The following is a 24,274-nucleotide window of genomic DNA, read 5'->3' as shown; positions in this document are numbered from 1 at the left end:
ACAAAGAGACTATTTAGAGCAAATTACACGGGGCAATGTGGGTGGAGAAAGTGGTGATGGAGGAGATGGAATATGAAAAACAAAAATCCATAAGACAGACTCCTACAGTCAAAGCTAATGAGATACAGCACTGTCAATATTGTCTTTAAAGTTATATATTCAGGTAACAAAAGACTTATTGTCATACATTCTACGTGGGAATTTAATGAACCTCTCTGTCATACAGAACATCTAAAGGGCAATATGCAAGACAAATGTAAAGTGGCTCATTACCATTATCACTAAAGAGTCCATATGATTAAGCAGTGCTACTAGTGGCTAATGTAGCTTCAAGCCTCCAGCCACAAGCAGAGAGGAGCAGTGGGCTACAGCGGTTGGTAAGCTCACTTCTTTCTAACTCACGACACCAAATATGGTCTTCAGGCCCAACTGATGTTGGCATCCCTTGAAACAATTCATCAGATTTAGAAGTTTGGCAACACGTATATATTTTATATATATATATAATAACTTTATAGAACAACGTGTTTCATCAGGGTCATTAAAAAGGCCAGAAATCCAAATAACAAAGGTTGGCAGTCATCTTAAAGGCTTGTGCTGCAGACGTCCGTGAGGCAGGTTGTTGGTTTAATATCAATGTCTGTCTCTGGTTTAACATATCACAGAGGGTTTGTTAAAATGCAGGTGAGTTCATCAAGCCTTGAATATGCAAGAGTTATAAAAAGTAGTTTTCACGAAGGCTCCGGTGACAGCCGCTCAGCCAGCCCAGTCCTCTGCAGCTCACAACGTCTCCCTGATTATGCAAAGCAGTAGCTGCCTGCTCAGGACACCTCCAAGCCACTCCGGGCGGTAAAGAGGCTTTTCTTTTTTCTTTTCGAGGGAGAGAGAGAATACAGAGAGAAAATGATGAATGTCAGTGCTTTTTAAGCTGTCTTTTTTTCTTAAGCCCGTAGAAACATCTTATGGCCGTAACTCTGTTTCTTTAAGATGTGGCAGCTGGTCGTGACTCCGCGGATGGATACTGTACGGTTATGAGTCGGCTAATTTGGAAAGGGGTAGATTTAGGATCAGCGTGGGTGACCATGCGTGACAGCTTTGTCTGAGTCAGTTCGGAGTATACAGTCGGTTGCATCTGATACACATTATATGAAAAGCTCATACTGTAGAGCACTCTTTACTTCCACAGTGAACTCAACACTTGAGTGCCTTAGATTGAAAAAATCTGCCTTTCAAGAAATAGTTCAACTTTATGCTGAAATGCTATACTGTGAAAAGTCGTCTCTAAATAACATCCTTCAACATAACCACATCCTCTCTCTGTTCCTCCAGCATATGCACGAGGCTGTGGAGCTGAAGCAGCAGCTGCAGATAGAGCATGAGCAAGCCTTGGTGGCCCTTCACACCAAGCAGAAGGAGATTAATCAACTGCAAAAGGTATGGCCTTATGGATAATGGCAAAAAGTACAAAAGTTGTCATTAAAAGCTTTATTTTGTATGTTCCTTCGACATAATGCTCCGAATTGATTTTGTGATAAGACCTGTGACGAAGTGCAGCTCCGTTTTCAGTATTTTATGTGTCACGAGTCACTTTGTGCTGAATCGCTGTCATTGAATCGCTGCTGCTGTATCAGAAAATATAGAGACAGTAGAAACATGTCAAATAGAGTAGAAATCAGCAGATTTCATTCGAAATGCAGTTTCACCTTTTTGAATTGGGATATATTCTTACTCTTCTTAGAAGCTGATTAGATAGAACTTAATTTCACAAAATTGCAAGTGCTTTTGATACACCTGAAACCCTTCAAATATCTAAGATCTTTAATCATACGTCCATATCAGTTCAATCACCTTGATGTTCAGCATTGTGGAGCCAACATTCTAATGAACAAACATGTAGCTTAAATTAATTAATTTGTTGTATATTTGTCCTGTTGCAGCAATATTGACAGTACAATTGTATACATACCATACAATTATAAAACTAATGATTGAAATGTAAATATACTCACTACCTGCTGGATTAGACCATGCTATCTTTTTTATGCCATAAAACAGCCGAAAAGTGGCCGCCTCCTTTGAAATCTGTCGTGTTTGTCAGCCAGTTGTCTGCATGTACCTCCTCGTTGTCTTTGGTATTTGCATTGGCGTCTTTTCAAAGAGAAACAAACAGACACTAAGCAGATGCTAAGTCATTTGTATAACTACGCAAAGAGGTTTTTTGATTTCTGCTCCCAGCCATTTCTCGCACACTAAAATAAATCTGTTACTGCTCATCAGAGCCATCAGGAGAAAGCATCTCCTCAATTACCAGTGCCGCGATCAACCAGTGCATTGGGTTGACTGTATGTCAGCTGTGTGCCGTCTATTCTCCCCCATGGACCGTGATCACAGTGTCAGCTGCCACTGTGGGTCTCTGTGTGTCTCTGTGTGTCTCTGTGTGTTCGCTGCAGCATGTTTCACACTGACCAACAGCACGAGGAAGCAGTGCACCTGTTAGAGGGACAGCTTTACCTCACTGCTACCTTTCTGAAATATGGTTTAGATCTGTTTAAGCTGATGAAATGAGACAACAACAACAACAACAAATCTGCCAGATGTGGAACAAGGTGCAATACATAGAAACTCTCTAAAACAATGCATTTCAACTGTAAAAAACTCAAACAAATGTTCTACCACTCACACAGGTGTTTTTAATTAGTCTGGCTGTTTGCCGCTCTGCTAGGAATCTAGCATTTGTTTAGCCCCGCCCCCTTTGTTAACATAGCTGTCAAGCTTTCTGTTATTTTTTTAGGATTTTTTAACATTTCCTTGATTTCAGATAGATTTCTAGCCAGCAACCGTCAACTTCGTAGTTTTAGGCTTGCAGTCAAGGGACACAACACCTGTAAGTAAGAATGCAAGATCGTGATGATAATGTAAAAGTGTCGAAAATCTATATTTTTGACTCACAAAAGATCCTTGTATGTAGAGTGTAGTTTTAGACAGACTTGTTCTAAGAATGCTAAAAGTCTGAACAGGTGCATCAGCAAGACGTTAATGAGATGTCCCTCTGCACACGTCCACATCGCCAAGAAAAGAGGTCTAATCAGGCCAAATGAAAACACCTGTGTGATGCATGATGAGGAGAACCAGCCCTAGGTTTGTGGATAACTCTGTCATGTTTCTGGATCCTTTTTTTGTTAGAATTTCCTCGGGAATCTTCATTAGTTCTCAATTTCAGGGAGATGTGTATCGTAGAAGCATCGTCGGGGTGCTGACTGAGGCCCTCTGCTCTGAAACAGGTGGTTCTGGCATAAATTATGGTTTAAAATGTTAAATCCACTGACAATAAACTGGCCTCTTACTTCAGAGAAATAGTTGCGCACAAATACTGTAATACGGTGGAGGTTATTCAATACTACTTTGTGACTCACACCCCAGAGAGTCTAAAACAATACGTAGCTCAGCTTCTGTGTTTATATATTCCTATAGTGTCCTCTGTCGGCAGTTTTTCTTTACCTTTGCTGTGAGAAATATTATTTAAAATTTTAACATTAGTTGCAGATTAGATCTGCAACTAATGTTTCCCTTTCTTTACTTCTTTTCTCGGAAGGTTTTTCCAGATTGACAAACATAAATATTTCTCTTTCTTTTTCATTTTTCTTTTGCATTTATATATTTATCTGGACCGATAAATATATCTATTATTGTTTTGCATTTCACTTTTCCACTTTGCATGGACTACAAGGACATTTACAGGTACTTGCGTTTGGTTCAAGCTTCATTATGTTTTTTCTTTTAATTTCTTCTTTCTTTACTATCCCCCCTCCTTTTTTGTGTCTGAACAGAACAATAAGGACAGAATGTTTCAGGTATTTACTTTCCTCCCCTAGTTTCATGTGTGAATTTTCAGCAAATCATTAAAAGTTTTCAAACTTTATTTTGTGCAAATTGAAAATCCATTTGTGCACTCAATGGTATCGAGTGTTACAAAACTCACTCTCATCCATCTTCCTCGACTCACTTTTACAGGTTTTTCAGAAAACAAAAAAACGTAACCACATATTGATCAAATGATATTGTGATATATTATACTACCGGGGTAAAATCACATGATGTGTTACCTGTAGGCGATTTTACCAGAGTTGGCCATTATCCCGAGGAAACATTTTTGTCCAAAAATTACATAGGCCATTATTTTAGGAAAGTGACGATATTCAAGTATTATAATCCTTTTAACTACTCGCAGTATTGAGGCTTCCTTATCCGAGTTTAACAGTCAAGACACTTCCATGTGATCTGATTACACTGCAGTGGTTCCAATGCAACATGCAGCTAAATGCTGAAAATGTCTCTTTAGGGATCCTTTTCTAATTGGTTCTTTGTTTGATCAGCTTTAAGCGATGCATCTTCAGCTGTTCTTCAGAAAATTCATATCCGAACATTACAAGGGATACACTCCATGCTCTATGTGTATTTTCCATCATGTTTCACTTTTTACCTCCTGCTCTCTCCCTCTTTTTTGTTTGTCTCCCTCCTCTCGGACATTACACCCCTCTGCTTTCTTTGTTGTCTTTCAAAGGTCAAGGTTCGTGACCTGGAGCAGAAATGCAGGTCACAGAGTGAACACTTCCACCAGCTGTACAACGAGCTGCTGAGTTTCCGTTTGCAATCAGATACTGGGGACATCCTTATAAGTAATTCTGCCTCCACATCCCAGATCCCTCTCTCATCAGAGAAGCACCTCTCACAAGTCATCGTTGGATTTGAAGCCCGGCCGGAGACAGGTGGGTCACGGCTCTCTACTCGTAGCCAAACTTCACATGTACATATACATTTTTGAGATGTCAGGTTTTGAAAAGGAAGAAAAATCAACACCGCTATGATTTTGAAACATCCTCTTCGAAACTATGCACAGAAGTACATTGCCAAATCTGTGGAGTAAATGTTGCTTAGACTACAAGTCTTCAATGGTCCACTACCAGTGAGGTCCACCCATTCTAAAAAATAATGACTGCACTCTCGATAAAAGCATTCACCAAATTAGATGTGATCAAAAGGCCTATGATCAGAATAAAATGAGCCCGAGTGATCTAATCCCCAGACGGCTCGCATAACCGCTGGATCAGCTCACTCCTGAACAGATGTGGACACCATTAATGGCAGGACTGCTTATTCATGATCAATATGTATCCTAATTGATCATAGGCCTGATGTATGACATGAATGTGGTTCAACACATTAGTATTCTAACAACACATAGTGCAATTTGCAGAGCCAGCAGATAGAGCTATATCAATGATGTAGATTTATACAGTCTGGCACAGACCAGAGGTCTTTGAAGTGCTGGAAATCCTGTTTTATCTTTCTCTTCACTTGAAACAGAGGGTGCACTCGCTGATGCTTTCGGGCGAATGCATAATATTACTCACTCACAAACCACCAGAACCCACTGATAACCGTGGACCCATGTTGTTGACTGACGTTAATTTCCTGAAGGAATTCAGCTGTTCACACTGTTAGACTGCAGTTTTCTTTTTTGAGTTGTGTTTTTCAAGTGTGTGCGCTTTCCACACACACACAGCCACACACATACACACAGACACACACGCACACAAACGGGGACCTCAGTGGTATTTAAGGACAAATGCATTGCAGATGTGAGGTGTTGATCGGGGTGGAATAGCCTTTGCCATGAAGCGTGTTTGCAGGACACAAGCTTCAGCAGGAGATCAATAACTGTACAGTGAGCAGCAAACGGGTGCAGAGGGAATGACAGTTGCTCTTTATTTGCTATGGAAATCAATGTCTCCCAGACGATGAGAGCGCGGCAAACACGCCTCCACTGATCTCCAGGTTCTCGCCCTGCACACCACAGACTGGAGACAGAAAAAGACCAGAACCGCTGTCTGTCAAATCCAGCACCGTGACAACGGACCGCCCCAACAACCCTCGACAGCGGACCCCCACAGAGGTGTGTCTGATGCATCGATGTGACCACACATCAATGCTTGTGTCATTTGTCTTCACGACAGTTTTCAGTTTGTCATGTATTCAAAGTTAATGGCTTACTTTGCTTAATCTCGGATAGAATCTTAATTATGAATAGTATGCATATAGTCTATGACATTAATGGTGATTACGGTATCACTCTGTAGATGGAGGATGAGGCCAGCCCATCATCCAGGTCCAAGGCTCGCTACACAGGCCAGGTCCGCCTTTGCACTGCCCGATACAGGTGAATGACATCAGCGTCAGGAATCTGTTGATTAGATTGCACATCATCTTTTTTTTAGTTAACTAACTGCTTCTTTATTTTAAAAATGTAAATGTAAAAAAAGCTACTGTCATTAAAACAAGTGAACTCCTCCTTTCAGTTATAACCCTTATGATGGACCAAACGAGCATCCAGAAGCAGAACTCCCCCTTGTGGCCGGGAAGTATCTGTACGTGTATGGAAACATGGACGATGACGGCTTCTATCAAGGTGAGAAGTAAAACGAGGCTCAGAGATGTCATGGGAAATAGTTATTAAAAACAAAATGTATTTATGAAGTTGCACTTTAAATTTCAAAGATTACAGTACAGCAGGTGTATTTTATTGCTTTTCAAGTCTGTGGTTTTGCCTGAGTCTTTCTGCTGCTGTAGTAGAGAATGCTTCAGTCACAACAAGCGTGTGCATCACCGCATATTGATCATCTCACATTGAGACATAACGCCAACATCTGTGCATGTCTGCTCACAGTTATCCTCCTGTGAGTATGTTATAGTCAACATCTTTTTTAAATGACTGTGCGGTACAGTGTGTGCTGTACGTTGTGGATATACACATATGCATCCTACTTGTCACTCAGCAGTACATCTTGTTGACCTGAATGGACATGACATCATGTCCATTCAGGACAAAGTCATCATCAGTGTCAGTGCAGTCAAACTGTATTTGGCTCAAGTATCAACGTATCAAATCATGTTAGTTTTCTTGAGATGACAGGGCTGTTGTTGCGCTGCATATTGCTTTGAAAGCTCACAACTAACCCTCTTTTAAAAGCAATCAAAATCCAGCTGACATTCAACCTGTTACGTTAAAGTGAGTTATTTACCCACGAGGTGATAACTTTCATTTGCCTTCACCTGTTTGTACGCATGCTCTGTGTCAGTGTCACCAGGAACACCTGCTGTACACCTTCAACTGGTGACTACAGTGATTCTCTGTCTAATCTCTTTAGGATTTTGAAGGCTTCTCCAGCAGAGGCAATCCTAATCCCCCTGACTAGCAATCCTGCCGACAGCGCAGCCCGCTACTGACACAGTTGTCCTCATCTGTAGTGATTCATTAGCTGTGGGCGGTGAAATTGCACGGCATCATGGAGGAGCCTTGTATTTACCACGCGGGAGGGAGACTCGTGCCTCAGACCAAGCTGTTGTCAAGATGGGACCTTTGTCCCTTTTAGCTTGATGACTAATCCAGCAGGGCGCTCAGTTTAATCATCGTGAGCACACACACACAAACAAACAAAACACACAGACACACACAGATGGTCTTTAGGTCTCCAAGGCCTCTGTGGAGAAAGGGATGAAGATGACACAGAGCTTTTTTGGAGACAAACGTCTTCCCTTTGGGGAAAAAAATTACAGTGCAAATCTAAACATTCTGCATTGTCATACTCAGGGGTATTCCTGGAAATGTTCAAAAACGGTGAACTGAAGTTCATGCTCTTCAAAATGTTGAGTGCAACAGATAATCTTACATTTTAGGGAGTAGCACATACTGTATGTTTACAGACCTCCCACTCACTTTCCCACCGCAGCGGGACCATAGACCCCACCATTATCCAACTGTATTCAAGTTACAGCTTTCCTTGTGTCCTTTTCTTGTCAGGAGCCATTAATAAATATACACTTTTATTAATCCCCAAGGGGAAATTAGTTCTCTGCATTTAACCCATCCTTAGTTATTATGGAGCAGTGGGCTGCAGTGATGCGCCCGGGAAGCAACTGGGGGTTCAGTGCCTTGCTCAAGGACACTTCGACTTGCAACTAATGGGGAGAGCGGGGCTCGAACCTACAACCTTGCGGTTGCAGGACGGCCCTCTTACCCCACTGAGCTACAGCCGCCACTGAGCTAATGAGCCTAATTTTAACATGTGGAGGGACCGCCTTGCTTCCCTATAGAGATAAGACGAGGGTCGCGTTTTCAGGCTTTTTGTTCATCAACACGAACGGCGGGAATAATGCTCTTTGTTGAGTTGTTCATCTCCTACGACTTCTCAAGTATCTTTCTGCCTCACAGGGGAGTTGCTCGACGGCCAGCGAGGACTTGTTCCCTCCAACTTCGTGGAATTTGTCCAAGACAAGGAAAAACTAGCAATTGAGGCGAGGGAGGGAGGAGACGACCCGGGCCCTCTGGACCATATGTCCCTGGCCTTGATTCCAGTGGACGGAGGGGCCTCCCAGGACGGCCTCATGAGCTCAGCCTTGGTTCCCTGTAGCAATGGGACAGGGGGGCCCATGGACCCTGAGGACCTGGCTGAAGACGTTGTGCCTTATCCCCGAAAGATCAACTTGATCAAGCAGCTGGCACGGAGCGTCATCGTGGCCTGGGAGTCTCCACGAGTGCCTTTGGGCTGGGGGAACATCTCTGGCTACAACGTGTTGGTAGACGGGGAGCTTCGTGCCAGCACGATGTACGGCGGCCGGACCAAGTGCTTGCTGGAGAAGCTGGACCTGGACGGCCGCGTCCACCGCGTGTCGGTGCAGAGCGTCACGGACCGGGGCCCTTCAGACGAGCTGCGCTGCACCTTGCTGGTCGGGGCCAACGTGGTGGTCGCGCCGTGCGGTCTTCGGGTGGACGACATCCAGCGCGACACTGCCGAGCTCTCCTGGTTGCCAAGCAACAGTAACTACGCTCACAACGTGTTCTTGGACGGGGCCGAGCATGCGGCGGTAAAGCCAGGGAGGTATAGACTACGCTTCGTCAACCTGAAGCCCCTGACAGTTTACAAAGTGACGGTGGTGGCACAGCCGCACCAGGTGCCATGGCAACTGCCGCTGGAGCAGAGAGAAAGGAAAGAAGCGGGTGTGGAGTTCTGCACTCAGGCTGCAGGTCAGCAAATCTCAATATTATACACATATATATATATATATATATATATATATATATATCAAAAATACATTGTTTTTCAAAGAAAACATGCTTTCAACAGTCTTGCAGTCGGATGCACTAACTGTAATGCCAGCTCAAATATGTGACATAATGCCATATCAGTGTTAAGGTTCTTGCACTGTGCGGTTAGAAGAGGACAGAACATCATTGCCTTACCTTGCCGTTGTTGTGTATTGTATTTTGTCTAGGTCCAACACCATATTGCAGAACAGGTCAGAATGAAACAGTCCTGGGCTGGGTTTCCCAAATCATTTATTATATTGCTAACCAATGGGCAGAGATGACATTAGTGTAATGATTATGTTCATGGAACTGAGAATAATTATGACATAGTTCAGTTAGGAGATTCAGGCAAAATGGCATTCATTGAAAAATAATTTGCATCGACAAACAAAGTTGTCATTTATGTGTCTATTTCAATTTAAATCCATAAAGGATATTGAGAAATACTTTATTTTTGGAAACAAAATTCACCAAATTCAATTCTACCCAAGTTGACTCACTGCTCCGAGTCCATCACTGGTGGAGAGCAGCCACGCCTCACACGATATGATCAGTTATTATTCTGATGAGTCACTTCCTCTGCCTATAGCCTGGCCTGCAGTAACTAGCACTCTATAATGCAGTGGCTCTCCACTGCTCACTGAAATGACCATTTTGTATGAGTGTGCATTTGCCTCTGCTGGCCTGCAGTTGTGCATGTTTTATCCAGTGATCCAGGAGAGTGGAAGACACAGAATGAGCTGTAGTCTCTCTGGCTTGTGTCCTGCATGCGGAGACGACAGCGCTTCTCTCAGGAGGCCCAGAGGCCCGCATTGTTTTATTTCACCTTCATTGTTTCTCCTTATTATACGGCACGAGGACAGGAATACACAAGGAATTGTACATATTTGATTTAATTTCCAATTCTGAGTATCTTCTTATTATAGTAATAATTAGTATTTTGTAAACAAAGTGCACACAACAATGAGATATGATCACACTTATCTGCATGAACTGTGCATATCTACAAAGTATAAATAAAGTGTAATTATTTCAGTATAAATATGAGAAGTGAAATTATAAACAAACCCAGTTTATTTTGTCTTTAATCCTCATCCCCCCCCTCATTTATGTGCATGGTTGTGCGTGCACCAATTTGTGCATTTGATGAATGCTTCACACCCTTTTCCTCTTATTTGTATGTTAGTGATAAACTGATAATAAAGCCGTAAATAATTACACAACTTTTAAACTTTATTTTCCTTCCCTCCCAGGCCCCCCCCAGCCTCCCAATGATGTACAGGTGCTCTGTGGGCAGGCTCCAGGGGTCCTACAGGTCCGCTGGAAGCCCCCCATCCTCTCTCCCACAGGCACATCTAATGGGGCAAATGTCATTGGTTACGCAGTCTGCACTAAAGGACAGAGGGTGAGTTATGAAGTGTTCCCCACCACGACTATATCCTCTGATAAAGGCATGGCGAGTTATGGGGAGGAGCTCATCTTGGGTTGGAGTCAGCAATAATAATAACAGGGAAAATAAATGACTTCGTACAGTAGCATGAATAATACCGAGGGACCGGTTTGTGGAGAGTTCCCAAACATATGGGATCCATATTTCAAAGGCCCACAGAGATACAGTAAAACACTGATTGGGTTGTTTTAATCATATTTAATCCGGTTGAAACATGAACACATGCATCACAGATGGGGTGGTAGTAGAATCGGATGTTGAGTTCAGCATTATGTCATCAGTGGCCTGAGTGCACACAGCAGTGCCATCTACTTGTGATTCATGGTCAGAGCAAGCCTCTCAATCTGGGCCCTGGGAACATCTTGGAAAAGGTCTCACACTCCCTCTGGTGACTGCCAAAGTAAATCAACACGCTATGCTGAAACGTTTTCAGCACGGTGTTCCGTGCCTTATTATGTGCTTCACATACTTGCATCAAAACATATCCATTGTATTTAGTTTAGCCCAGAACAAAGAGAATATTAACCGTTTTTGTGTCTTAGTCTTGGAGTCTTGGGACGCCACAAAGTAACCAAGTTGTGAAAATGATCTGTGTATGTAAACATTTACTTTGTCTTTTTGAATCCAGATAGCTGAAGTGTTGTTCCCAATGGCAGACTATGTGTCTGTCGAGCTGACGAGGATTCAGTGCCTGGAGGCCAGCGAAGTCATTGTGAGGACGCTGTCAGTGCAGGGAGAATCCCAGGACTCCCTGGTCGCTGTCATTCCAAACAACCTCCTCGTGCCTCTACCTGCAATCCCCCTGCCACCGCCAATGCACCCCCACGCTGGCCCCCCTCCACACCCCCATGCTCTGCCCCACCTCCAATCCCCTCACCTTCCTCATGCCCTGCCCCAACTGTGTGCTCCACCCCAGGAACACATACAACAAGCCCCACCCCATCTTCCTCACCCTCAACCTCATCCTGGACTTCCCCACCCAGGTGGACCCCCGCAGCCCCTTCTCCAACCCCAACCCCAACCCCAGCCCCAGCCCCAGCCCATACACCTTCAGCCTCGCCATCCACACCAAGGTCCCAGGCCCCTGCACCAACTGCCTCTGCTCCCCCACCCCCATCACCACCCTATACCTCAGAGACCATTATGTGCTAGAGATCTGGAAGCCAAAGAGCACGCAGCCCACCATGGGGGGGCTTTTCCACCTGGTCAGCCTGGCTGGGACCCAAATCGCTCTCCCACTTCCCAGCCTCCTGTGCCCATGCAAGGCAACACCCTTGAGGCCCCACCCTCAGCCAATCCACGTTCCCCCTCCCCCCAGAGGATTCTTCCTCAGCCCCGAGGAACGCTCATCCCGGACACTGTGGCCAAAGCCATCGCCCGAGAAGCAGCGCAGAGGGTGGCAGCCGAAAGTGGCAAGGTTTGATGAAGATGGAAATGCTAAATCCATTCACATAAATGAAATGACAGTCAAGAATACAAAGGAAACCTGCAGTGCATTTAATTATCATTTAAAAACACCTGTAAGTTAGCTTAAAATAAAGATAATTTGGCGATCTATTGATTGTGTACAAAATAATATTTGGCTTCAGTATATTTACACCATAAAATCCTGAACTGTCAAACACAGAAAGCACCACTGGTGAGCCCCCGTCTCTGTTACTTAAGTACCACATTTTCCATGCGTATTTTCAGGTGGACAGGAGGCAGGGCACATTTGGGGAGCAGGATCGTTCATTTCACCAGCATCATTCTGATGAGGAAGAGGAAGATGAAGAAGGTTTTGCACGCGGCCGTCGGAGAGGACCCTCTGTGGACGAGTTCCTCAGAGGCTCTGAGCTCGGGAGGCCGGTAAGAACAGCGATGAAACTTTCCCCTTATTGTGTCCCAATGTGTTTTCAATGGACAACCTCCTGTGTGTGTGTGTGTGTGTATGTTTGGACGTGTGTGTGCATGCATGTCTGGGTGGTTGCATGCATACACTCCTGTGGCTGTGTTCCTGTGTGTGTTCACATGCGTGTGTTGGCCCATCCATGTGTGTTTGGTGTGTGCATGCACGTATGAATGTATGTGAACTTAAACAATTGCGTCTGTGTGTTTGTTTGTTTGTGTGTGTTTGTGTGTGTGTGTGTGTGTGACTGCCAAAAGCCTCACTATAGTCACAATGAAGATTATGACAGCGAAAGCAGCCGGGGCTCTGACCTGTCTGACATCATGGAAGAGGAAGAGGAGGAGCTGCACTCTGAGATGCAGCTGGAAGAGGGACGTCGACGCAACTCGCACAACACACCCAAGGTGCAGTTCTTTGCACTTATTCTAAACCCAAAAGTCATAACCACCCCAAATTATTATTATTTAGTGAACTGCACGGGCACAGATACTTCAATTGAGACTGCTGCCTTGACATGCATTTAATAGGTGTAGTTAGTGTGTGTGCTGAGTTTAGTTCAAATTAGAGATAAAGAAACTGGGTTTCAGCACGATGGAGAGAAACAGACCGAGACCGACTGGGTTTAATGCTTTCAGGCAGCATTTCCACAGGAGAAACAGTTCTGAAGCGACGTCTTCAGAGTGTGACTATTAAGTCTGGCCCAATGTTTGTGATATTAGTCAGCAACATTGGCTATATCCTCTCATCTAAGCTGTAATCCTCTCCACTTGGCTATGAACGCACAAGGTAGATGGAAGCAGCCGGTGGTGTATAGGAGTGGTTATTTGTCGGATCGGAGGTGACGTGGAGCTGCGGCGTCGGCAGTCTGCTGCCACCAATTCCGAAATACAGAACACTGACGCCGCGCGGCTGCAGTCTGAGAGCCGCAGAGAGAAGGAAGCTGGGTTTGAATGTTTCAGATGGAGAGAAACTAGGATACACTGGGTGTGAATGTGTCCAGCACCTTGGAGAGAGACAGGGTGTGAACAGTTTAGCATTGTATACAGTCATATACAAGTGCTTTCTGATATCTTGGACACAATAATTTCTTCCTTATACATATTTCAGTTTTTGTGTCCTATCGGAATGTTTAAATTTCCCGTGGGCTGGTGTGTGTCTGAGTGCGTGTCTATGCGTCTGTGTTTCAGTGTGCCTGCCTGTGAGTGCTGCATGATTTTGTTTACATACAAATTGTACGAGTACGTCGACGTGCATTTTCTTTCTCACACCGTTTGCGAGTCATGTGTCTGCGAGCAGCTCGTGAATGTTTAATGTTTGCGAATGTTTTCTGTGCTTTTTCTTTGCATTTCAGACCAACACTCCCGCTGGAGGCCGTCACGACCGGGAGACGGGCCCAAGAAACCATCATGGCGGCTCCCAGCCTCAGAGAAGACCTCTTATGGTCCCCTCCATTGGTCAGTGTGGGCGGGTGGAGAGAGAAAGCTCTGGGGTTGTTTGTTGCCGTGTTAAAACCATCGTGAGCTTCTCTGTGTCTCCAGATCACCGCTGTGTCTCTGAACCATGCTCATGCTCTTCACTGATGCAAACAAACTGACACTTTTCTTAAATTGCCTTGCACAGTTACACGACACACTGATGTGCTAATCTACTCTAATAAGCTCTGACAATCATGATAGTTTTGCCACAGTCATTTTCCTGTGTGTATTTGTTTCTACCTCGTGTCTAAGCAATACGACGCTTTAGGTGGCAACACAAATCTTCAGTTAACCTTTTGGGCCGCGAATGTTAAGCTTTGCATTGTAACCCCGTCACCCTCTAATTGGCGTTTCCTGTAGAGGTAACCTTTGAGAATAGCAGTGAGGCAAACCCCACCACCGAGGATGTTTACTATGGCAGAGTAGCTCGGCACAGGACGTGGTCTTCCCGCAGGCACATGGGCGGCACCAGGTCACCCCGTGGTATGTGCCTGCAGTCCTGTTTGCACCGCCACAGCATGGCCACACAAATGCCACCAGCGACTGGCAAACAGCAAGAAGTATCTGTGAACACCTGCAAGTGCCCGTTTCCTCCGTCTCAAATAATACTAGATATTATTATAATTACAGTTGAACAGCATGACTGCACTGCACTGCACTGAAATGGTGGACCCACTGGCAAGCCATACCTGGGGTCCAGGATGAACCGTCCCCCAGTGGCAGATGATAAATGATTGATTGGCTGCTCAGAGAATGCCTCACTCACTGCACTGAACTCCAGATGCCTGCTAGACCCCTTCCCCTTGTGGTACAACCACACCCTATGACACTTTTAATTAGAGCCTTCATGCATGACATGTAGAAGAAATATCAGTGGCAGACATTAAGTGATGATTACACGTTCACTGCTTTCTTGTTTTTTTTAGACGTTTGAGTTTCTTGAGTTTGAAATAGCAAGCTGTTGGAAATGCAGTTGTCCTTTGGTCGTGCCTCATAAATATAATGACCAAACCTTCTATAGGATGTGCTCAGCCAGGAGCAGTGCATTTCACATCACGCTTGTATTTCCAAGCACCAAAATAAAGCTTTTGGCCTAACAGTTCCACACGTTGCTTGCAAATTCAAATACAGTGCTTCCACAACCACGCTGCCATCTCTGCTTTAGACCTCTTGCTGCTACAAGGGTTGGCAATGTGTAGGACGTTTTTTGATTTTTGCTTTAGACACATGGAGTTGTAGCTCTGCCTTTAGATGCATTTTTTAATGTGCACTTCTTGTTGCATGCTTGTCAGCGTGTTGTGTGTTTCTGGTGTCGTGTCATGCCCATGAATCACGTCTCTGTGTATTGCACCATGGTTTGTATTGCTCCTCGTCTGTCCCTCACTGCATATTCAAATGTAAAAATGGACAAAGTCATGAAAGTACATGTAATGTGTGTATGTGGGTTAATTATTTAAATAGTTGAGTGACCACTGATTATTTCCCCGTGTGCTGACGGGCACAATTATGGCTAGACAGGACATTTTAATCTGCCACGCAATCCAGCAAAATCAATGAGACGTATTAAGACAAAACAAATCTTCTCATTGATTTCCTTCCACATCAATTTGCAAAGATTATTTATGGACTTTGTATAGAAGTGGTGTTTACTGTATGAAACGGTAGGTTAATACAGTAAATGACTTCAAAGTTTTATTGCTGAGTCCTGAAATCCACGACCAAACATCACAAACACAGGCACATATTCTCCAGAAGACAAACAAAAACTATGTTTGCAAATATTTAATATTTCCACAAAGAAACAAAGCCTCCTTCAAACTTCCTGTTTTGTATGTTTTATCACATTAATAAGTTGTTCTTTCTAGTGATGCAGGATGATGTAATTTGTTTGTCCTCGATGTGTTTAAGATGGCTACAGGGACCGGGACCGCCGCTCTCCCACGTACTACGATGAGTCCGAGCCTGAGGAGTCCTTCCGGATCTTTGTGGCCCTCTTTGACTACGACCCTCTGTCCATGTCCCCCAACCCAGATGCAGCTGATGAGGAGCTGCCCTTCAAAGAGGGGCAGATCATTAGGGTGGGAGTTTCTGTTTATTTATTTTTCATGAGCCGCGAGTTGTTTGCTGTATTTTGACCGTGAAACCCAAAGCACTATAATCCTGAAAAATAGTTATTTCAGTGTGTATCTGCAGAAATTATGTTCAGTTTGAATATAGTTCTCTCAGACAGACTTCATCATTCACTATTGTTTGTTTTGCCATTATTCATGTGTACAGACTAGCTGTCTGAAAGTAAACCTGCTTGGGTCTTGAATCTTTGTTTGTCTTTCAAGCTTTTTGTCCTTTCAAGAAAAAAAACGTGTACATTTTGTAGCAGATGATGAATTTCGATCAGTGGTGCACCATAGTCATACAAACTATTTTCATTTGAAAACGAAATATCTTTATCTTTTATGTCGAATCCTTCAACTTAAACTCAAGCGTTTAATTACTGGCTTAACTGTGCCCCAATCACCATAACAGTAGTACGACATATTTTGATCTAAACATCACTTATTACGCTCTTCTCTGACAGGTGTACGGTGATAAAGACACAGACGGGTTTTACAGAGCAGAAGTGAGGGGCAGGATGGGGCTCATCCCCTGTAACATGGTGTCAGAGATCAGAGCGGAGGACGAGGAGACCATGGACCAGCTCATCAAACAGGGCTTCCTGCCTCTCAGCACCCCTGTGGACAGATTAGGTACTACACAGGATGACTCACTCTCACAAACGAGTGCAGATGATTACTGTTAGCCACGATCTTAAGTTTAATTGTGAATGAAAACACAAGTGAAATCCTTTGTTGAAATGAAATCCGTTATTGCTTCCAGAGCAGCACAGAAGAGGCCTGCGCCGAGATCAGGCCTCGAGGAGAATGGTGGCCCTGTACGACTACGACCCCCGAGAGAGCTCCCCTAATGTCGATGTCGAGGTATCGATGCTAAGGACTCGTTACTGAACACACATATATCTACTGATCCAAGGAAGCAGCACACCATGACCCCACAGAAACAAATACACCAGATTAAGACATGGCCGACTCCAGCTGGATTGCATTCCTTGTACAATACGTCCCTTTCTGTATCTCTGTCTTCTGATAGGCCGAGTTGACCTTCTGTGCCGGTGACATCATGGCTGTGTTTGGAGACATTGATGAAGACGGATTCCATTATGTGAGTGCCGCTCGGCCACGTTTGCTTTTCTTACACTTTAACACGTCAACATATTTAGTTATTTTTCTTTTGTACAGAAACTAAACTGTATTTTTTTTGTCCCTTGGGGTGTTATGTATAAATTTGCTGTTATTCAAATTTAATTAGCAGAGCGAGGATAGCTGTTTTCCCTTTTTCCAGTCTTTATCCATTGCTAAGGTGACCGGCTGCTAGTTGTAGCTTTGTATTTACTTTTGTTTTGGCAGACATGACAATGGCATCCATCTTCTCCTAAACTCTCATAAAGAAAGTGGCATGTGGAACTGTTCCAGGCTCCTGTCACATCCCCCGGGTTTCCCCCCCCAGCACCAAGGAATGAGCACTCCGGGTCTCGTTCATAACGTTATTTATTGTCGGTGGCAGACTGTGCCTCTTCTCTCCTCTCCCTCGCCTCCATCTCTATTGCACCTAATATAGAGAAGAGACGCACAACATCTGATCCCTCCGCAGCTGAGCCTAATCGCACCCCAGCCACCACAGGAACGTTTAACACACAGGCCTTTCCAGGTTATTCACAGCATTGTGTTAACAGTAGAGTCTCGATTCGTGATTGATTACAGGCAGGGTGGTTGGTGGCAAGCTATCTTTAATTTAATAAATCAGAGGGTTGTGAATTAATAGATTAGAAACATGAATTTAATGATAAATAGGTGCAGGGCATTAGCAGTGTAAATTAGTTTCATGGGGGTAATAAAACGATGGAAAGTGTCCCAATGCATCCCTGAGGGGATGAGCTGAACCACAGCCTATGCGGTCGTATCTACGTTCCCAGTCTTAAATGCATCACTGACACAGCGGTCTCCTCTCTCTCCCTCATTACTGTCGACAGGGCGAGATGAACGGCCACCGCGGCCTGGTGCCCTCTAACTTCCTGGAAGAAGTGCCTGATGACGTGGAGGTGTATCTGACCGATACTCCGTCCCACTACCCCCAGGAAGAGCCTGCCAACCGGCCCCCTGCCAATTCTGCCTCCACCGTCTCAGAGGGCAAACGGGTACACCATCATCGCCGCTCTCAGCACTAGGCCCTGTGTTCATCCATCCTCCGTCCTCTCTCTTGATTTCCGTCTCTCGCTTCCTCCACTTGCCTTCTGTGTGCTGTTCATTGTGTGTGTTTGGTCCATGTGGTGACTCTCTACGAACTAACAGCCTCCCCCCTCCTTCCCCCGCTGCCCTCCACCCTTTTGGAAAAGGGGACAAAAATCCAGTGTTAACACCTTTCTAAGTCTCAGAGAAAGGAAGAAGCAAAGCCTGACTCGGACAGAGGGAGGATAGACTGTGGGAGCTCTGCGGGTGATTTATGCATGTAGCACTGGAGGAGGACTTGAAAAAGGCTCAACTCATTCCCTACACGACATAATTTGGTACCTCTTTGCACTGTAACACAAAATCAAAATGTGGTTATTGTGTATAATAAGTGCTTTATTAACACATAACAACGGCTACCCAAGGACACTGAAATCAATTATTTGAGCAAAAACTTTTAAGATGAAAAAGAGAGAGAAGCATGCCTTTTTCATACTTGATACATTTTATAATAACTTTCTTGATTCGACTGCTGTATTTCCTGAAAGAGGCTTTGTTTCTTTATGTATATTGCACACACATCAAATCTATTTTTCAGCCCTGTTGGATATGCCATGTTTGCTCTGAGCTCGAGAGACAAAACTACTCGCGGCACTGATACTTCCATCCTGTATTGTTACAATGGAACAATAAAAAGAAGAAAAAATTGGATATTAAAAAAAATCTTTTTTTTGCGCTCTGTGTTCAGTGTGTTGTTGTTGACGATGTTGTTGTTGTTGTCACAGTGGTGTGGGTTTTTAAGCGACGGTGACTTTTGCTGCCACATCTGATTTCTTTTTTGTTTTCCCTCACCCGCTTGGCAAAACAAAACAAACAAACAGAAGAAGATTGTTCATTTCACACCATAAATGGCTCTGTCTGCCTCGTACAGTAAGTCGGCAACTTGAGATACCAAAGTCGCGGCTCTAATGCACACAGCCTGTGGTCACAGCAGAGGGCTCTCTTGTTTCTCACAGTGATGCATCACATCTCTCTGGGTCGAGTGTTACCGAAATGCTTTGCTACAATTTCAAATATATACATGTTCATTTCGAAATGTTAAAGAGTGTATAGTATTGGCCTCACAATAATACAGAATAGTATTATTTTTGTCACCCGGAAGTCGTGTATCATAATAAATCACTGACCATTTGGACCAGAGTCTGAGAAATGTAGACTTTTTGAAGAACTGGAAATCCATGATATCAGAATACAGACTGTCATCTATCTCCAGGATGATGCTTAAGAAATGCGTCCCTGCGTATCCAGCTGCTGCATTAGTTGAGACGTCTGGTATCTACAGTTGTGTCCCTCAGTGTTGTTCCGTATATGACTGTCTGTTCCCTCTGGTGGCCGACTGACGGTGGACCTCTGCGGCTCTGTTTTGTGCTGATGTCGTGCTCAACATTTGATGGCTTCCTCCTCACTGTTTCTTCTACTCATGTAGTGTGTGTGTGTGTGAATTAAGTTCACAAATGGAATTATGGAACTATGATTGATAGATCGATGGATAACTTTCCCAAGAAATTGCGATAGTTAGAGCAGCCACATCAGATTCACCAAACATACATAGCAGAAGAAACAAAAATATATTGGCTAAAAGAACAAGATTAATATATTTTAAAAAACATGTTTATAATGATACTATTGTGTACATGCATAGTAAAGTTGGAGAATGCAAATTGTCAAATCTGTATATACTCCATTTTTCTTCTAACTTATTACTTTGCTTGTTAGCATCTGCATCGAAATGGACAGACATGGGACACGTGCTCCATTTCACAACGTTAAGAGAGACGGAAAGAAGTTATTTTTTCGTGACCTTACCTTCCATCAAATGAAATTCAAAAGAAAGACATTTGAGATGTTCTGCTCAACAGAAAGAAAGGCCAGAGACGTAACCTTGCTGGAGGTAAACACAAATGTATTGAATTATTGGATGAAACGAGTCAGACGTGTTTCTCAACAAGTACTAACAAACAAGTACGACCATGAGACGATGAGTCAGTGGGTCATTTGATCATGATGTGCTCAGCTTTAGATACACAGAGGTCTCAGAGAGCTGCACTCTGCTTACTGTACAACACATGCAATGCATGAAGACAGAAGCTTGATGACGAACTCACAGACGGACCGATTCCGGCCTCGTGTGCCGCGTGCGAGTGTTGCTTCATTTGTAATGCGCTGCCCCATGCCCCCACTCCTCCCCATCGCTTCTCCCCTCAGGTGACCACAGAAACCGCCGACGCGGTCGACAACGACGCCACACCTGTTCGAGCACCGTCCCCCATTGTTCGGCCCCTCCTCCCAGGCACCATGAGACCCCTCAGCCCCATGAGGAGCCCCCACATCCCACTGGATTCCCGAGACCCCCGGGACCTAGATCTGGCAAACAAGAAGAAGAAAGGATTACTTTCCAAGGGGAAGAAGCTCCTGAAGAGACTCTCCCCTGTGAAATAAAAGGGAGGAAAAAAAGCATACATGTACAATATGTGCACAGGCTCTGAATATTGCATCCACACAATCAACTCTGATCCAACAACACATGACGGAGAGGATGTGAGCCGCGTCTCTCGGACTGCGCGAGCCTATTTTAATATAACCAGTGATAGTTATTCATGTACGGTGATGGATACAAATTAACTCAATTATGTATAGTGCAGTGCCAAAATCAAGAGAGAGGTCACCTGCGGACACAAAATCATATGACTGTGATGTATTTTAAAACAACGGATAATTTAAGGTAAAAAAAACAAAACTAGGATTTTCATGACGTACTTTTCTTTTTTTCTTAATCATGAGTCAAAGAAACTGTCCAATTGTTTCAAGCAGGGTAGCTGTGAAAACAAAGCATCTGGGTACGCATCTATGTTTCTAATGGGCTTTTTTCTTAGCAAAAAAAAAAAACCCCACATCAACTTTGCGGAGTATTGATGTCACGACAAGGAAACGGAGACCACGGTCCTCTCAGAGCATCTCAAATAGACTACACTGTTATCAAAGCATTCTGTGAAGTAATGCTGGCTGCTAACTCAAAGCCTTTATTCAGTGCAATATCATGGAGAGGCGGTAGCATATGTGGGAAGAAAAGAAACATTTCCACTTGTACCTGTGATTTCATAGGAGTGGAGTTCTTCTGTGATGAAAGGAAGACAAAAACATCAAGAATATCAGATTGGCAACAGGGCATTAACGTCAGAGGCGAGCTTAGCCGTCTCAGTGGCCTTTATGAGAACAATACGAGCCTGACATTCCTCAGTTGATTTACACCAGGCTTTTTGTGTCATGACGGCATCTTGTGCTTTGTCATTTTTGAAAAAAATTAAACAAGAGCAGAAATGTTTGTTGTCCTTGTCAAACTGTCATGAAACGCCTAGTTCAAGACTAAATTGTGTGTCTGTGTTCCTATTGCACAAAGATGGGTGTTTTGATGGGTAAAAGACATGTTTTGTGTGCCTGTGTGTGTGTGTGTGTGTGTGTGTGTGTGTGTGTGAGGCAGTGTGTGATGCGTTCATGTTTTGCACCTTTCACGTTTGTCTTTCACTTCTATGTTTTGCTTTTCTGAAAGAGAGGCCATGTAGTTCTCGGTCCTGTGATGAGGTGATGTGCTGCTACCTCCGTGGCCTGTGCACCGCTCGGTTCTGTTGTCTCAAGTTGATCTCGAGGGCCACGGTAAATCCTCGGAGAAATCCCAAATCAAAATGTCAAGGTGTGCATTGTTCACTGGGCCTGTCGAGAAAAATCACAAACGTATTTAATATGTCCTTTTGTGCTCTACATGACTTATACTGACAGTATATAAGGACTATAGCATAACAAGTTAACATGTTTCACAGCCTATATATATATATATATATATAAAAGGGAGCTTGGTACAGAACTGACTTTTACTTTATTCCTATGATCTCGGATAATTTCACAATTTCTGAATCCAGCACTTGTACTCAAAGCCTGAGTCTGGCGACACTAATCAATAATGTCGATATTCCATTGTTGCTCCATTTTGACTCACTGAATGTTTCATATATTGTAATCAAGTCTTCAGAATCAACCAAACCTATTTGCATATTGCCACTATAGATAACATGTGATCAGATTGGTGAGAACTATAATATCCTTAAGTCAGTTTCTCATTCATTGTTGAAATGTGTCTTTATTGCAACATAGATGATGCTGCATTGAGTGAGAAAATACTGAATTTAGTGTTTTATGTGATCATTGATTTTCTAACTACAGCATTTCACTTCTGTTATTCAATTCAAATCCAACCCATAAACTTTGTCTTAATTTTTAATTCCATCTTTTAATTTATTTTGCCGGTTTTCTCATATCGGTAGAATAGGAAAGCCTGCAGGTCGGAGAGCAGATCGAATTCTAAAATGTAACAACAATTAAAAGACAAAATGAATGAGTGAAAATTCCTAGTGCAAAGCTAAACTTATATCTCATTGATCACATAAAGTCACAGCAAATAACTGACATGTATTGATCCGGTGGCCCAAACACAACCAAACCTCACTGTCCTACCTCAGCTTCTGACTCTCAAGGAGACGCTCATTATGTGTGTTAATTATATGAGATTATAGAAATAATAAGTTGGAATTTCATATTTAAAAAGCAAATATAATGAGTTGGATTGGTAAAGTAATACTGTACCAACATGCTGTGTGCCGTGAAGGTGACTGATAGTGCTCAGTTACAAACTGGAGGGATGGAACGTCTCATAGCTTTAATAATTGAAAAACTTGCTTTGTGTTGTGTTAAATATCCATTCTGTCCCTTGTTTCAACTTGCACTCAAGGATTCTCTCTGCTCATTATTTGTTAATATTATTGATTCAATGCAATGCGTGTTTGCCAAAATGGAATGTACGAAAGGTTCAGCTGGTAAAAGGTTTCCATGATTTTGGTTCCAAAGCTATTCATGTTTAGTTTCTCATTCACAAAATCACAACCTTGAATATCTGTACCACGGTGTCCCAGTACCAACTCATTCGCCTGTGAATGGGTGTCGTGTCTCTAAACGCTGTCGTTCTTTTGTACTTTGATCCATTTGCAGATCATTTATAAATGTTTCTACGACAGCTCTTCTTTTGTGCGTGCGCCGACATTCCTTCCACCTGTAGCCGACTGCGAGCATTCTCCATGGTGTCCTTTGAAATCAGATGTATCAGTCCACCGTATGTGCTCGCTTTGTGAATCAAGGTTTTAAAAAAGAAAACAAGAAACAGAGAAATCATTGGACAGTATTTATGGTGATCATTATGTATGGGTGTGCATGTGAAAAAATGCAACTTTTATAACCAAATTAAATTTGATATTTTTTTGGAAGCTATTGTTTGCAATTATTTGTGTGTGCATGGGATCTCAATGGGGGGCCGGGGTGGGGCAGGTCAGATGTTGCATTCAATACAGCAGGAATTGTTCAGTTTTTTGTGACTGACCACGTGACATATACAGGACTGTCTCAGAAAATTAGAATATTGTGATAAAGTTCTTTATTTTCTGTAAGGCAATTAAAAAAACAAAAATGTCATGCATTCTGGATTCATTACAAATCAACTGAAATATTGCAAGCCTTTTATTCTTTTAATATTGCTGATTATGGCTTACAGCTTAAGAAAACTCAAATATCCTATTTCTAAATATTAGAATATCATGAAAAAGTATACTAGTAGGGTATTAAACAAATCACTTGAATCGTCTAATTAACTCGAAACACCTGGAAACACATTTTCAAATGTTTGATTTTGTTTTGCTGTTATAAATCTTTTTTTTTACTTGGTCTGAGGAAATATTCAAATTTTATGAGATAGGATTTTAGAGTTTTCTTAAGCTGTAAGCCATAATCAGCAATATTAAAAGAATAAAAGGCTTGCAATATTTCAGTTGATTTGTAATGAATCCAGAATGCATGACATTTTTGTTTTTTTAATTGCATTACAGAAAATAAAGAACTTTATCACAATATTCTAATTTTCTGAGACAGTCCTGTATA

The 24,274-nt window shown here is 43.1% G+C and overlaps 1 protein-coding gene across 1 annotated transcript; it reads left to right on the top strand.

Moving 5' to 3' along the window:
• Positions 1–1,229: 1,229 nt before the first annotated feature.
• Positions 1,230–23,611, top strand: LOC130205083 (RIMS-binding protein 2-like). Its single transcript, XM_056432212.1, has 18 exons — positions 1,230–1,434; positions 4,562–4,766; positions 5,796–5,953; positions 6,138–6,217; positions 6,357–6,466; positions 8,270–9,082; positions 9,331–9,354; positions 10,399–10,550; positions 11,224–12,012; positions 12,288–12,443; positions 12,741–12,887; positions 13,835–13,937; positions 15,867–16,036; positions 16,534–16,702; positions 16,833–16,933; positions 17,103–17,174; positions 18,043–18,207; positions 20,504–23,611. The coding sequence occupies exons 1-18, from the start codon at positions 1,258–1,260 to the stop codon at positions 20,735–20,737; spliced, it is 3,825 nt and encodes a 1,274-aa protein (XP_056288187.1). The 5' UTR covers positions 1,230–1,257; the 3' UTR covers positions 20,738–23,611.
• Positions 23,612–24,274: the final 663 nt, after the last annotated feature.

Source organism: Pseudoliparis swirei, chromosome 15, assembly GCF_029220125.1.
Source record: "Pseudoliparis swirei isolate HS2019 ecotype Mariana Trench chromosome 15, NWPU_hadal_v1, whole genome shotgun sequence".
Lineage (NCBI taxonomy): Eukaryota > Metazoa > Chordata > Actinopteri > Perciformes > Liparidae > Pseudoliparis > Pseudoliparis swirei.
This window is presented reverse-complemented; position numbering and strand designations above follow the sequence as displayed.

Coding starts and splice junctions, on each gene's coding strand:
- LOC130205083 (XM_056432212.1), top strand. CDS start 1,258: ATGCTATACTGTGAAAAGTCGTCTCTAAATAACATCCTTCAACATAAC. Junction 9,083..9,330: donor GTTCTGCACTCAGGCTGCAG/GTCAGCAAATCT, acceptor TATTTTGTCTAG/GTCCAACACCATATTGCAGA. Junction 16,037..16,533: donor AAGAGGGGCAGATCATTAGG/GTGGGAGTTTCT, acceptor CTTCTCTGACAG/GTGTACGGTGATAAAGACAC.